We start from the raw sequence: 12830 nt of genomic DNA, 5'->3' as shown, positions 1-12830 counted from the left end.
GTGGGACGGAACATTTGAGGTGTACAGAAGAAACAGCGCCTCCTACAGTCAAAGTATAAAATAATATAACACCTGCGGGGTGCCGTTTCTAAAGTTACGCGGTGAAAAATTAACGGCAATAATTGTGATTATTTAGCCTACCATAAGAGAAAAAATACATAAATGTAACAGTTTCAAACTAATATTTTAAGTACCAACGTAAATATTTAGCTGCAAATTCACTTGCTAATAACCGGAAGTAAACCCTCAAAGTAAAAGCCGGTTCTTGCGAACTTCCACATCAACTCCTGCTGGTGAGCCCATTGATAAAAGTCTGAATTACCATTTAAATGGCTCACTATTTTAAGCTGAGATGTTGTACATGTCCAGAGGAGAAGGAACAACAAAAGAAGAGGAGACATGAGCAAAAACTGAAGTGAAAGGTTTATATTATACAAGTTCACCAGACCCTTATTTTGGTAGTCTACTGCTTATTAGTAAGTAAAATTGCATGTAATCATTCAATATGTTTATTAGCTAACTATTTAGCTTAAAGTTAAATATTTAATTCCAAAGTATAGTTTCAAGCTAAATATTATCTTATTATGTAGATATTTAGTTGTGAAAGCTGGTAATGATAGGTAGTAGCTTTCAGTAGCTACCAGTGAAACTAGTAGCTAAATGAAAACTGAATACTTAGCTAGTAGCTAAATATTTTAGATAACTGATTAGCTATAACTGTTTAGCTTGAAACTAAATCTTTAGCTTCAAGCTAAATATTAATAATTGCTAACTAAAGGTTTAGATAAAGCTAATTATTTAGGCTCAGACTAAATATTTAATTTGCTAATTGAATATTTAGTTTGAAACTATGTCATTTATGATTACATTAATAACATGGTGAAAATATCACTTTGAATAATGATCCCCATTTTGTTTGACCCTTATGACAGTAATCCATATTACTGCTGGTAATTTTGAACAATATAATTTTACACCCCATAAACGCCCAATTACAAAACTACCCAGTAATTTATGGGCCCGTAGTTGGCAGTGATGCTTTCAAGTGCTGAATAAAATGTAAAGATACCACAATCAAATAACGGGCATTAAAAACATGAAGATTTGAGATGGATAACTTTAAAAATGTCTCATTCACATTTTGATGTTTATTTCACTTTCCGAACCCCATTTCTCTGGTGTCATGGCGTCTTTCTGGTTGGCTGTTCTGATTGACAGTCTTGGAGCGTTGCGTTTTTTCGAGCAGCACTTGAACGCACCTGTGTAGTTTGAAGAACTCGTGTTGCTGCAGCCTGCGAGCCTAAAACAACGAGACCAAGCAAAGCATGATCGGCTAGTCTAAACTGCACTTTTACTCCAGTGAACCTGCGCATTGGGTGAGTCTGCACCGATCATTCATTTCCACGTCACGGATTGGAAAAGCCGGTCGAGTTATGACACCCACGGGATCGCTAATCGATGCGTGTTGTTGAAATCCTGTGTGCAAACGTTGCGTTTTAAACGTTGAGAGCGCATCTTCAGCACACAGTATGAGTGTGCTAATCACTTTAACTTTGCTTTGACTTCCAGAGGTTTTCAAAGCACTGTCTTAAATGGAGCTAGAGGACCAATGGTGGAAGGGACAACTTGCTGCAGATATTTACCAGGCGCTCAGATGCAAAGTGAGGGCGATTGACCATCAAATGGAGCCACAATGGAGAAAAAATAATTAACAATTTCAGTGTATCTATATTGTTTTTGATAGCTTGTGTTCATCCTGTACGTTACTGATGTTTTACCAGTCAGGCATGCCATTATGACCACATCCCTGCAGCAGGTAGCAACAATTGCACTCAATATATTTTTACTCAAGTAAAAGTAAAAGGTAAATGTCCAAGACATTATTCAAGAGTAAAAAAGTATTTGGTAAAAAGTCTACTCAAGTAGTGAGTAGTTGATCAAATTGTCAATCATCTAATATTTAAAAATTAGATCATCAGACGGACTAAAATATAAAGTTGAGTGGAAATTTTGGTATTTGAAGGACCAAAGTGACGATAATTTATATAAATAACGAAAAATAACAAAATTATGTTAAATAAAATGTTTCCAAATAAGTTTCTTTCAATGTAAGACTTATGAAACTTTAACAAAGACTGCAGGTCTGCCTGGTAAATTTTAGGCTAAAACATGTTTGTTTTCACTCAGTGGGTAGGAAATCCAGAAATTTTACTCAAGTAAGAGTAGAAATATTTCACAATAAAACTACTAATGTAAAAGTAAAATAAAAAAAACAAAATAGTAAAAATTCTGCTAAAAGTAAACGTTTTCAAAAAAGTTATCAAGTAAATGCAATTAAATAATATTTCCCCAATTCTGCCTGTTAGCTGTGTTTCTGCCCTGACTTGTTGACTCCACTCCTGAAAGTTGTGAGGTGTAGCCTCTACGGATCTGACTTTTTAATTGATTTGTGATCTGGTAGGTTTGTTTGCAAACTAAGCTAGAATACATTTATTATATCAGTGAGTCGGCATCAGTGAGTTTTGCCATTGCTTCCTTTGGTAGGTCTTGGACAGGATCCCACCAACAAGCTTTGGAGATGCATCGAATCATTTACCACAAGTGTTTGGTTCTATCTTAAATTTATTTTTATGCTTTCCTGTTTTTATGCTTTTAATTATTGGTGGGACTTGATTAATTTTTAAAAATTAATCAGGGTTAATTAATCAAACTGTATATCAACAAACTAAGCTACATTTTCAATTCAATAATAATTTTTGCTGGTAAATTATTGAATAAATAGACATAGAAGCTTAACAACAAAATTATTTATTGTTTTCAGAATTCGGTATTAACTAGTTACATTTATTCAATTACATTTATTTTGGGGGTTTTTTAAGTACTTTTAGGAATATTTTTACTATCCTTTACTTTTACGTGAGTAATTTTATTATGAAGTATTTCTACTTTTACTGGAGTAAAATTTCTGGATTCTCTACCAACTGAATGAAAAACAAACATGTTTGTTTAGACACAGACACACACCTCAAGTTTTTGTTAAAGTTTCATAAGTTTTTTTATTGAAAGAAACTGATTTGGAAGGAGTAAATTTTGCCTGATTTTGTTATTTTTTTTACTTATATGAATTATTGTCAATTCCTCTTAACTTTATATTTTGGTCTGTCTGATGTCATTTTAAAATATTAAATGTTTGATAATTTGATCAGTTACTCGGTACTTGACTACCATTGATTTTTTGTTTTTTTTACCAAATATTTTCTTACTCTTACTTGAGTAAAATTTCTGGATTTTCTACCCACTGAATGAAACATCTTTTAACCAAAAATTCACCAGACACGAACACACACCAACAGTTTTTGTTAAAGTTTAAGATTTTTATTGAAAGAAACCAATTGGGAAAAATTTACTTTTGCCTAATTTGGTTATTTTTTGTTACTTATTGCCATTTTGTCCTTAAAATACCAAAAGTGATTGATTAAACGATTGATAATTTGATCATTTATTCAGTACTTGAGTAGACTTTTTACCAAATACTTTCTTTACTTGGACGGCTACTTTTTACTTTTACTTGAGTAAAAATATGTTGAAGTCATTCTACTCTTATGTACATTTTTTGGGAACTCTACCTGATTGTTTTAAAAATCTGCTATTTAGGTTATCCAACCATACGATTGGTGCAAAGTGCTATTAACTTGGAGCTTATTCTGAAATGTGAATTCTGGATGCTAACATTTAGCATTGATGACGACTGTGTTACTGCAACATGTTTAGCACTGAGATGGAAATTTAGGGTTTAGTAGCTTGATAGGATAACTCCTGTTGCCACAAAATAGTCTTTACCGTTTTGTAAAGCAAAAATGAATCCCCAGTGGATGAAGAGAAGCAACTTTGCCTTCCATTGATGTTTACAGAAGCCACATGTGCATCAGATATGCAGATGTACCAGAAACACATGAATATAAAAGGTTCCAGCTTTTAAAAAAATAAAAATAAAATTTTAACGCATCATCTTTGTGGAAGAAATTGCTCACTTGTTGTTTAATAAGAGTTTTCTTTTCCTTTCTTTGCGCTTTAAATAAGAAAATCTTACTTAAAAATTTAATTCTAGACTTGAAGTTTACTCATAACAAGTAATATTTTTTTAATATTAAGCTTTAATATCTTACTGAAATAATTAACTACGTAAGCATCAAATATTTTAACATAAAACCTCTTTGTGACCAAAATTATCTACTCAGAAAGAAAACAAGCATAAATATCCTTAGTTTAAGATATTTAATCTTACTTAAATTTCAGTTTTTGCAGTGTGCAATCTATAAACATCTGTAGTTATGCAATTTAAAGGTCAGTGGTCATAATGTTATGCCAGATTTCTATGGATTATTATTGTTTTACTTTGTGTTTTATTTTATTATTATATTGTCTGTCCATTTTGGTGACTGGTTAAGGCGCTACAGATGCCAACAGCATATATTTATATTCGAGTTGTGCATCGTGCCTGTGTTGTACAGTTTATTATTGTTGTGATTCTGGAACAGGAGCTCAAACTGCCGTCCTACAAAGGCCAGTCCCCTCAGCTGAACCTCAGGCGATACTTTGCAGACCTCATCGCCATCATCTGCAACCGCTTCTGCCTTTGCCCCGCGGCCAGACACCTGGCCGTCTACCTGCTGGACCTCTTCATGGACCGCTATGACGTCACCATGCAGCAGCTCCACATGGTCTCTCTGTCCTGTCTCCTTCTGGCAAGTATGTGTATCTGTGACCTCTCGGTTCAGATGCTGTCAGATCGCCATAGGCGCAGCAAAAACTGACGGCTATATCTGTCAGACAAGTATGCGCTGTCCTTTTATTTAATCGGCAACAGTGACGTAGATGTTGGATCATAAACTTTATTAGCAGCTGTATGACAGCCAAACTTAGCGGTTAGCTTGTCAGACCATCGTCAAGTTTTATACGGCGCGTTTTGTAGTTGACTGCAGCTGCAGCTGCTTTAAACACTTTGAAACTATGACACTGCATATATATCCATCTAGTTATCATCGAAACAATTTATTAGCTTATTTTTTTGTCGTATGCCGAACTGACAGCTCCTCTAAACGTCGCGAACGCTTAATTGCGCACGCATGCGTACTCACTGCCTGTTCGCTAGCAGGCAGTTGAGCGTTTTGGTTTTTTAAAATAAACTTTATTTACAAAGGAAGAGTACACAATTGTAGACGGTGGTAGTATTCTCGAGGTGCTGGTGTAACAAATCCATAGGATTCAATGAGGAAAAAAATAACAGGTTACAAATTAAATTCATCACTTAACTTAGCCTTAAGTGATGAATAGCTTTACAGTTGGTGCACAATTTTAAAGAATAAAAAAACCCCCATCTCAAATAAGCTCTAAAAACAGTGAGGTTAGGTTTGTTTTTAGCAAATTTGCAGGCATGTATGTGGAACTTGGCCAACAGAATAAGAACGTTTATAATATGTTGAGCGGTTTGTTGATGCGCCTAACTTTCTTCCGGTTGACGCAGGTAAATTTGAGGAAAGGGAGGACCGCGTGCCGAAGCTGGAGACCCTGAACAGCCTGGGCTGCATGAGCTCCATGAACCTGGTCCTGACCAAGCAGGCTTTGCTCCACATGGAGCTGCTGCTGCTGGAAACCTTCAGCTGGAACCTGTACCTTCCCACCGCAGCTCACTTCATTGATTACTATTTGTCCGTCGGCGTCCTGGACGGAGATCTGCATGACGGCTGGCCCATGGTGAGCCTGGAGAAGCCCAAGCTGTACATGGCCAAGTACGCAGACTACTTCCTGGAAGTCTCCTTGCAAGGTGCGCTGGTGAAGGTTAGGCCGAGGAAATCAGAGAACTTTTCTGTGTTGAAGATTTATTTTAGGGACTAATGGAACAAGTTTCTTTCTCTCGCTGTTTTTCTCTCTTTCTCCTTCTTTATGTCTTTCTTTCCTTTCTTCCCTCCTTGTTTCCTTCCCTCTTTGCTTTCTTTCATCTTTCCTCTCTTCCCTCCTTTGTTCCTACCTTCTTTTTTCTGTCCTTCCCTTCCACCTTCCTTCTGTTCTTCCTTCCATCCTTCCTCCCTTCATTGCTTAATTCCGTTTGCTCTTCCTTCTTTGCTTCCTTCTTTCATTCCTTCCTTCTCTCTTCTTTGCTTTCTTCCTTCCTTCCTATTTTCTTTCTTTTTTCTTTTCTTACTTCCTTCATTTATTCCTTCCTTCCTTGGTTCCTTCCTTTTCCTCTTCCTTCCTTCATGTTCCATGCTTTCATGCTTCCTTTCTGTCTCCTTTTTTCCATCCTTCCTGTATACTCTCTTCCTTCCTTTCTTTTTTTTTCTTCCTCTTTTTKTCCACGTTTCCTTCTGTCCTTCCTTGGTTCCTTCCTTTTCCTCTTCCTTCCTTCATGTGTCCATGCTTTCATGCTTCCTTCCTTTCCTGTCTCCTTTTTTCCATCCTTCTTGTATACTCTCTTCCTTCCTTTCTTTTTTTTCTTCCTCTTTTTGTCCACGTTTCCTTCCATTCATCCTTCCTCCTTCCCTCCTCCAAGTATCTCCTCTGAATTCTGTATTTCTATTTTTAAATATAAATACAGATAAAACTGAAATGTTTAGTGTGGAGAAAATTATTGACATAAAAGGTTTAATATGAAACACCTTTGTTTTCTTCCTCTGATCTGTGTTTTGTTTTTATTACATTTTCCATAGATCACATCTTTTTGTGCTTTGCTCCGTCGCTGGTGGCGGCCGCCTGCGTGGCGGCGTCCCGCCTCATCCTCCATCTTTCCCCCAGCTGGCCGGCCCACCTGCAGCGCCTCACCGGCTACGCCTGGGAAAACCTCACACCCTGCATGGAGAAGCTGCTCATGTGAGAGAGGCCAAGACTGTGAATAAATGAAAACATACGAGAGTTTCCATTGAAAATTTGAATGGCGAAGGATTAATTTGTATTCTGCAGGCTCACCTGAGCAGGAGTTCATATCTCAATGAAAATTAACTTGAGATATTTTTAACTCCTTATCTAGAGAAACCATTGGGGAAAAGTATACGCGGAAAACGGAAAATTTACTCGTTATCTAAAGAAAACCATCGGAAAATGGATTTGTTTTCTCGAGAAAACTATCGAGAGAATGTATTTGCGGAAAAAGTTAAATTAAATTGTTATCTAAAGAGAAAATGTTTTTACGAAAAATGGGAAGTTATCCTGAGAAAACCTTAGGAAAAGAGTATTTGTGGGAAACTGGAAAGTTTACTATTTATCTTGAAAATCATCTGGAATTTTACTCGTTAGCTCAAGAAAACTATCAGAAAATGAATTTATCTTGAAAATTATGGGGAAGAAGTTTATAAAGAAAACAAAAAAAATTATAGTTTCCTTCAGAAAACCAGGAAAAAAATTATTTCTTTATTTCAAGAAAACCCTCGAGGTTTGGGGCTAAAAGTATATGTGGAAAACGGGAAATTAACTAATCTAGAAAATAATCTGGAAAATGTATATTCCGAAAAGTGAAAATTAACTTATAGCGATAAAACCATCGGAAATGAATTTCTTTATTTCGAGAAAACCTTCAGGAAAAGAGTTTATATTGAAAACATAAAATGTACTTGTTATCTTAAAAACAGTCTGAAGAATAACTTATTCAGAGAAACCATTGGGAAAAAGTATAAGCTAGAAAACCATAAGAAAATAAATTTCTTTATTCGAGAAAACCTTCATGAAAAAGTAAATGTGGACAACAGGAAATTTACTCCTTCTCTCAAGAAAACCATCGGCAAATGAATTTATCTCCAGAAAATTATCTGGAAGAAATGTATGCAGAAAATGTCCTTTCTCAGCTTCTGTAGTTTACACACAATCACTTGCAAAATTAAACTGAGGATTTAGTTTAATTTGGTAAACATAAGGATTTTATTTATGCAGTTTAAGGATTATAAATATGACATTGTTTTTTTTTCCAGTGCACATGACAGTGATGTGAAGGAGGCCAATAAGCAGCAGTGCCTTCAGCAGCAGCACAGCCAGGCGCTGCTCCACAGTTCAGGCCAGCCAGCCACTGCGTCGCAGTTCCTGCAGCTGCCCTCCATGCAGTTCCCTCAGAAAGCCCTGCAGGCAGGCCCGGCCGCCGGCCACAGGTCTGCATCCTACCTGCAAGGCCCCGGCGGCCCCCAGCAGAGCGACACGCAAGCCTCCGCCGCCTGTCTGGACCTGAAGCCCGGCGTTCCCAGCCGGGCGTACCCGGTCAGCATGCACTACAGCTACCAGGCGCCGTGCTTCGACAGATAATCGTCGTTTTAGCGGAGAGCCAGACGCAATCGTTTGAACGTACAGAATGTTGTTTTTAATTCCCAGAGACTTGATAAGATTTGTGCAGCACTTTGAGCCGTTCAGTGTGCAATACATGAGGATGTTTCTTTTCTTAATGTTTGAGATACAGAGTGAATGTCAATGCGCTGTTTTGCACCAATCTCTGCTAGACCAAAAAGCCTTGTGTTCATTTTATGCCAACCTGAAGTATTAATTACCCTGTGTTGAAAGTTAAGACAGCAGGAGCCAAAAGGGGGGGATTTATGTCAAAGTTTGTGGTTTAACTTAAGAGTTTTTGTTGCGTTGTTCTTTTTTTAATTTTTTTTCTCTAGTTGTTAGGGCAAATGTCAAGAACAAAGATGGTAGATGCTGCAGCACGTGAAAATTATCCCCCGAGTTTCAGTCAGCTTCTATTGTCCTTTTAAATAAAACGCAAACCTGTGTTGATGATCCGGTTCGGGGGGGAAAACATTACAACTTGAAATTCTGTCGGTTTCACTGTATAAAAATCCTTAAAAATGGATGACTGCAACACTGAGTCTGTTTCTTTATTTCCAAAAATAAAAAAACTAAAATCAAGCAAACAAAGTAGATTGATATTTATTATAGATCCAAAACTTTAAAGTGTTTTTTTTTACAATGGTGTATTAGGGCCATTGTAGATAGAATAAAAGGAGAACATTTTTGCCAATAATTTTGGTTAATCTCAGAAATTTTCTTTGAAAACTTATAGAAAAAGTTTTAATGAAAATGTTAGACATTTGAAGTAAAAATAAAAGTTTTTTTGTAGAAAATTTCTGTTGATGTAAGAATTAAAAAAAATTTCTAGCAAATGTTCTTGTTTTTTTTTCTAGAAAAAAACTGAGTTTTTCTGAAATTATCTGCATGTTTATTAAACAAACATGGAGGGGGGAGGGAAACAACCATGCTTTTATTTTCCCACCACCTAAAATTTCCAATAACGTAACAAATGTGGAAAGTAATGCGAAACCTTCTGCATGTTTTGGTGAAGGTGCAGCTGACAGCCACCAGAGGGCAGCATCTGTTGTCTGTTGACTGCTAAGAAATCTTCCTCGCCAGCTCAGACGTGAAAATGAGAAATTAAAAAAATTCAACCTTCTATCTTAATCATTCTGCAGATTTTCCTGAGAAAAATATCAGAATATATTTCTTTGGAACTTCTCAAAAGAAATTTCGGCCCCGAAGACGTAAAAACAGACCGATGATTTAAAGTTCAGCTAAAACAAACACATTTGCTTTTCTTTAAGGCGAGAACCACACGCTGTCATTTTCTCAAACTCTTAGTTTGTTTTTGAATAGACTGCTTGTTTCTGAATGAAAATCTCAAAGGAGACTGAACTGAAATGATTTCCCGTCACTAAAACATTGTGGTGAGTAAAAACCTCTAATGGATTTCTGGTTCCTGCGTGTTAAAATGGGATGGCGAAAAGCAGAAGGAAGCAGATTTAACGCATTGCTTTACCATATTTACCCTCTATATTTGGTTTTGTACAGCTTTAGAGTACCCAAAAATTGTGCTTTAGTGCGAGTAGCACTACTTCAACATATTTTTATTCAAGTACAAAACATGTTTCATTCAGTGGGAAGAAAATTAGGAATTTTTTACTAGTTAAGAGTAAGTAAAATTTCTACTTCATAATAAAATTACTAAAGTAAAAAAAAAATACAGTGTAGTAAAAAATACTCCTAAAAAAAGAGTATATATATATATTTTTTTTATTTTTATTTATTTATTTTTTTTTTTTTTTGAAACACTCAACTAAATGTAATTGACTAAATGTAACTAGTTACTACCCAACTCTGACTCCCGGTAAAGAGATATGTAAATAAAAACTGATATTTTACTATAGTAGCATAATTTCCCACTTAAGCTTAAACAAATCAAAACCTTTCAGTTAAATACTAGTATTCAGTGGGAACTGAACTGAACTTTTGTATGTTTCACCTTTTTAACATAATCAGACTGTTTAAAAACTTTTATTCAGTAAACTGTGGCTTCCCGTTTCTCCTGGGGTGTAAATATGAAGTGACGTGCTGGGCTTAGCTGGCGTTGCTAGGTGACGGGCTGGGCTTGGCTGGCGTTGCTAAGTGACGGGCTAAGCTTGGCTGGCGTTGCTAAGTGACGGGCTAAGCTTGGCTGGCGTTGCTAGGTAACGGCGCCAATAGAACTAGCACTTATTCATCAATTGTAGCTTCTTGCCTAATCTTTAGCTTCCTCCACTGAATCTTTGACTCTGCCTGGGCCACTCCAAATCGTTAATTTGTTATCCAGTCAGAACAAAACCAAGTCGGTAAAAATAAAATACGACATTTTGAATTAAAGTCAGGTGGTATCTATGGAAAAACAAAAAATGGGTCAACTTTCGCTCTATTAGTAGGGAAACTTAACCAAAAATATGAAAAATATGGTAAAAAAAAAAAACCATCCTTTTTTTTTAGTTTCCAGATCTAAATCCTACAGAAACCCTGTAAAGATTAAGAACAGAGGAGGAATAGTTAGTACGCTTCAACCTTGTGAAACGATTAGGATTAAGTCCTGCAAAAATGTATCAAAATGTTAAACTTTGACTTGAAATATAAATATGTTGCGATCACCAGATAATTACCAGAGAAGATTCAGGAGTGAGGAAGTAAAAAAATAATGGCAGTCAGTGACTTCCTCTTAATTTTTTATTTCTGCCTCGTTGTTCTGTGTGGAAAAACCCAGCAGCCCACTCACCCATCTGTTTCTCTGTGTGAGCAAAAACAACCAGAGCTTTTTTAACTAAACCTATAATAACATGAGTCCTGCATGGTTGTATGTTTCATTATCAGCAAAAAATAAAACCCAGAAAATATTGTTTCTGGTTTCAACTCTGAACCCACAAAACAGCCAGGCCATGGTGGCATGAACTTTAAAGAGAAAAAAACAAAACACACTTTTAGGTCAAATATGAACAAAAAAATGACCAGAACAATAATATAAAAATTATACTGAAAGAAATCAAATGTATTCTCCTTATTTTGCCTGATTTAATCTCAGAACAAGAATCAGAAAGGTTTCTACTTGATATGACAAATACTAGACAAAAATGTAAATAGATACAAGTAGCAGCTTTCAAGTAATTATTAATTTTATCAAGGGGAAAAGAGGAATCAAAACCTGAACTATGGTTGCCTGCATGTTAAATTACAAAATTACCACAAATACACATTGTTGGTTTATTCTTTGCTTTAATTTCACTATTTTCAGAAAGACTTAATTTAAATATCTGACAACATGAAGCAGCAAAAAAGATCTTAAAAGCAATATGTCGTATCCACAACATGTTGTTTTTATACCTTGTTTAGTTTATGGCTGCTATAAAAGAATTACAAAAACAACAAAACTTTAGATTTGTTGTTTTTGAGTGAATGTTGGAGGTCAGATGGAAACAAAAATTAAAATTAAAGTAAATAATTATTTCATGTATGAAATATTTATTTATTGATGTCATTGACTTTATGTTTTCTCTGTTTTCTAAACCATTCTGATTTCCTGTGTAGAATTTCTGTTTATATTTGTTTTATGTTTTCTTACTATATTATTTTTGACTGACTTGATTGAATAATATGAATTTTATTCAACTGACACAAAACCTTGAGATGCCACTAATTATGAATTGGTCCTACATAAATAAGCTGCAATACATTTAACTAAATTAGGCTGAAGAGACGCAGAATGAAAAAACACAAATCTGTTTGTGACTGTGGTGTTTAAAGAGTGTCATACAAAGTTTAATAACAAATCAAAAATACAAAAAAAGAACACATTTAGAGTAGATGAAATTAAATAGGATTTACTGACATTTACATGTGTGCACACATGCTGTTTTAATCCAAACTACCCTGCCCTGAGCTCATTTTAGAGATTGCATAACAATGTTTCATAAGCAAAAATGCCGAATACAGACAGGATGTTCGTAATGTGATAAAATCCTTTCAGACCGCAGGAGCTCTGTTCTGTTGGACTGAATGTTCCTCAAGCGATTCTTCATACTTCGGAGGATTTGAAGATCTGAAACTGCAGCTAAAAGGACTGAAACCAAGAAAAGCCTGGTTGACATGGCAACAATTAGAAAACACTCACATCATGAAGAGGAAAAACGTTCAAAGTGTTGCCTTTGGGAGAGCTCAAATTGACAGAATTGTAAAAGGTGGCTAAAAATAGTTTTGCTGCAAAATAAACTGTAAATGCTATCCACATATTCAGCTGACGCGAAATATCATAATCATATCACAGAATTATGGAAAACAATAAGTATATTTTTAAATAATTATAAATTCTACTGATGTCTTCTAATATTAAACTCTAAAATATCAGTTTAAGTCATCAAATTGCATAAAATCAAAAAGTGCAGCTTCTGTTCACTGAATATATAAGTTTCTTCATCACTCTATTTATTGAACTAGCTTTGCAAAAAATATGTAAGCAGAACAAGAAAACTTTTACAAAAATATATGTTCCAAAGACATAAAAAGAATTG

General features: G+C 35.4%; 1 protein-coding gene across 2 annotated transcripts; it reads left to right on the top strand.

Moving 5' to 3' along the window:
• The first annotated feature begins 258 nt into the window (after nt 1-258).
• ccnj (cyclin J) lies at nt 259-8836 on the top strand. 2 transcript variants are annotated; one of them, XM_008429991.2, is made up of 7 exons: nt 259-476; nt 1219-1376; nt 1570-1661; nt 4539-4749; nt 5525-5824; nt 6708-6867; nt 7959-8836. In XM_008429991.2, the coding sequence occupies exons 3-7, from the start codon at nt 1593-1595 to the stop codon at nt 8281-8283; spliced, it is 1065 nt and encodes a 354-aa protein (XP_008428213.1). In that variant the 5' UTR covers nt 259-476; nt 1219-1376; nt 1570-1592; the 3' UTR covers nt 8284-8836. The 2 variants fall into 2 exon arrangements, with proteins under 2 accessions (XP_008428213.1, XP_008428214.1); XM_008429992.2 differs by lacking the exon at nt 1219-1376.
• The last annotated feature ends 3994 nt before the right edge of the window (nt 8837-12830 follow it).

The sequence above is a fragment of the Poecilia reticulata genome, linkage group LG15 (assembly GCF_000633615.1).
Source record: "Poecilia reticulata strain Guanapo linkage group LG15, Guppy_female_1.0+MT, whole genome shotgun sequence".
Lineage (NCBI taxonomy): Eukaryota > Metazoa > Chordata > Actinopteri > Cyprinodontiformes > Poeciliidae > Poecilia > Poecilia reticulata.
This window is presented reverse-complemented; position numbering and strand designations above follow the sequence as displayed.

What these genes read in the sequence shown, in the direction of transcription:
- ccnj (XM_008429992.2), top strand. Translation starts at nt 1,593, where the DNA reads ATGGAGCTAGAGGACCAATGGTGGAAGGGACAACTTGCTGCAGATATT. An exon ending in ACCAGGCGCTCAGATGCAAA is followed by an intron (nt 1,662 to 4,538) that starts GTGAGGGCGATT and finishes ATTCTGGAACAG; the next exon opens with GAGCTCAAACTGCCGTCCTA. An exon ending in CCTGGAAGTCTCCTTGCAAG is followed by an intron (nt 5,825 to 6,707) that starts GTGCGCTGGTGA and finishes CATTTTCCATAG; the next exon opens with ATCACATCTTTTTGTGCTTT.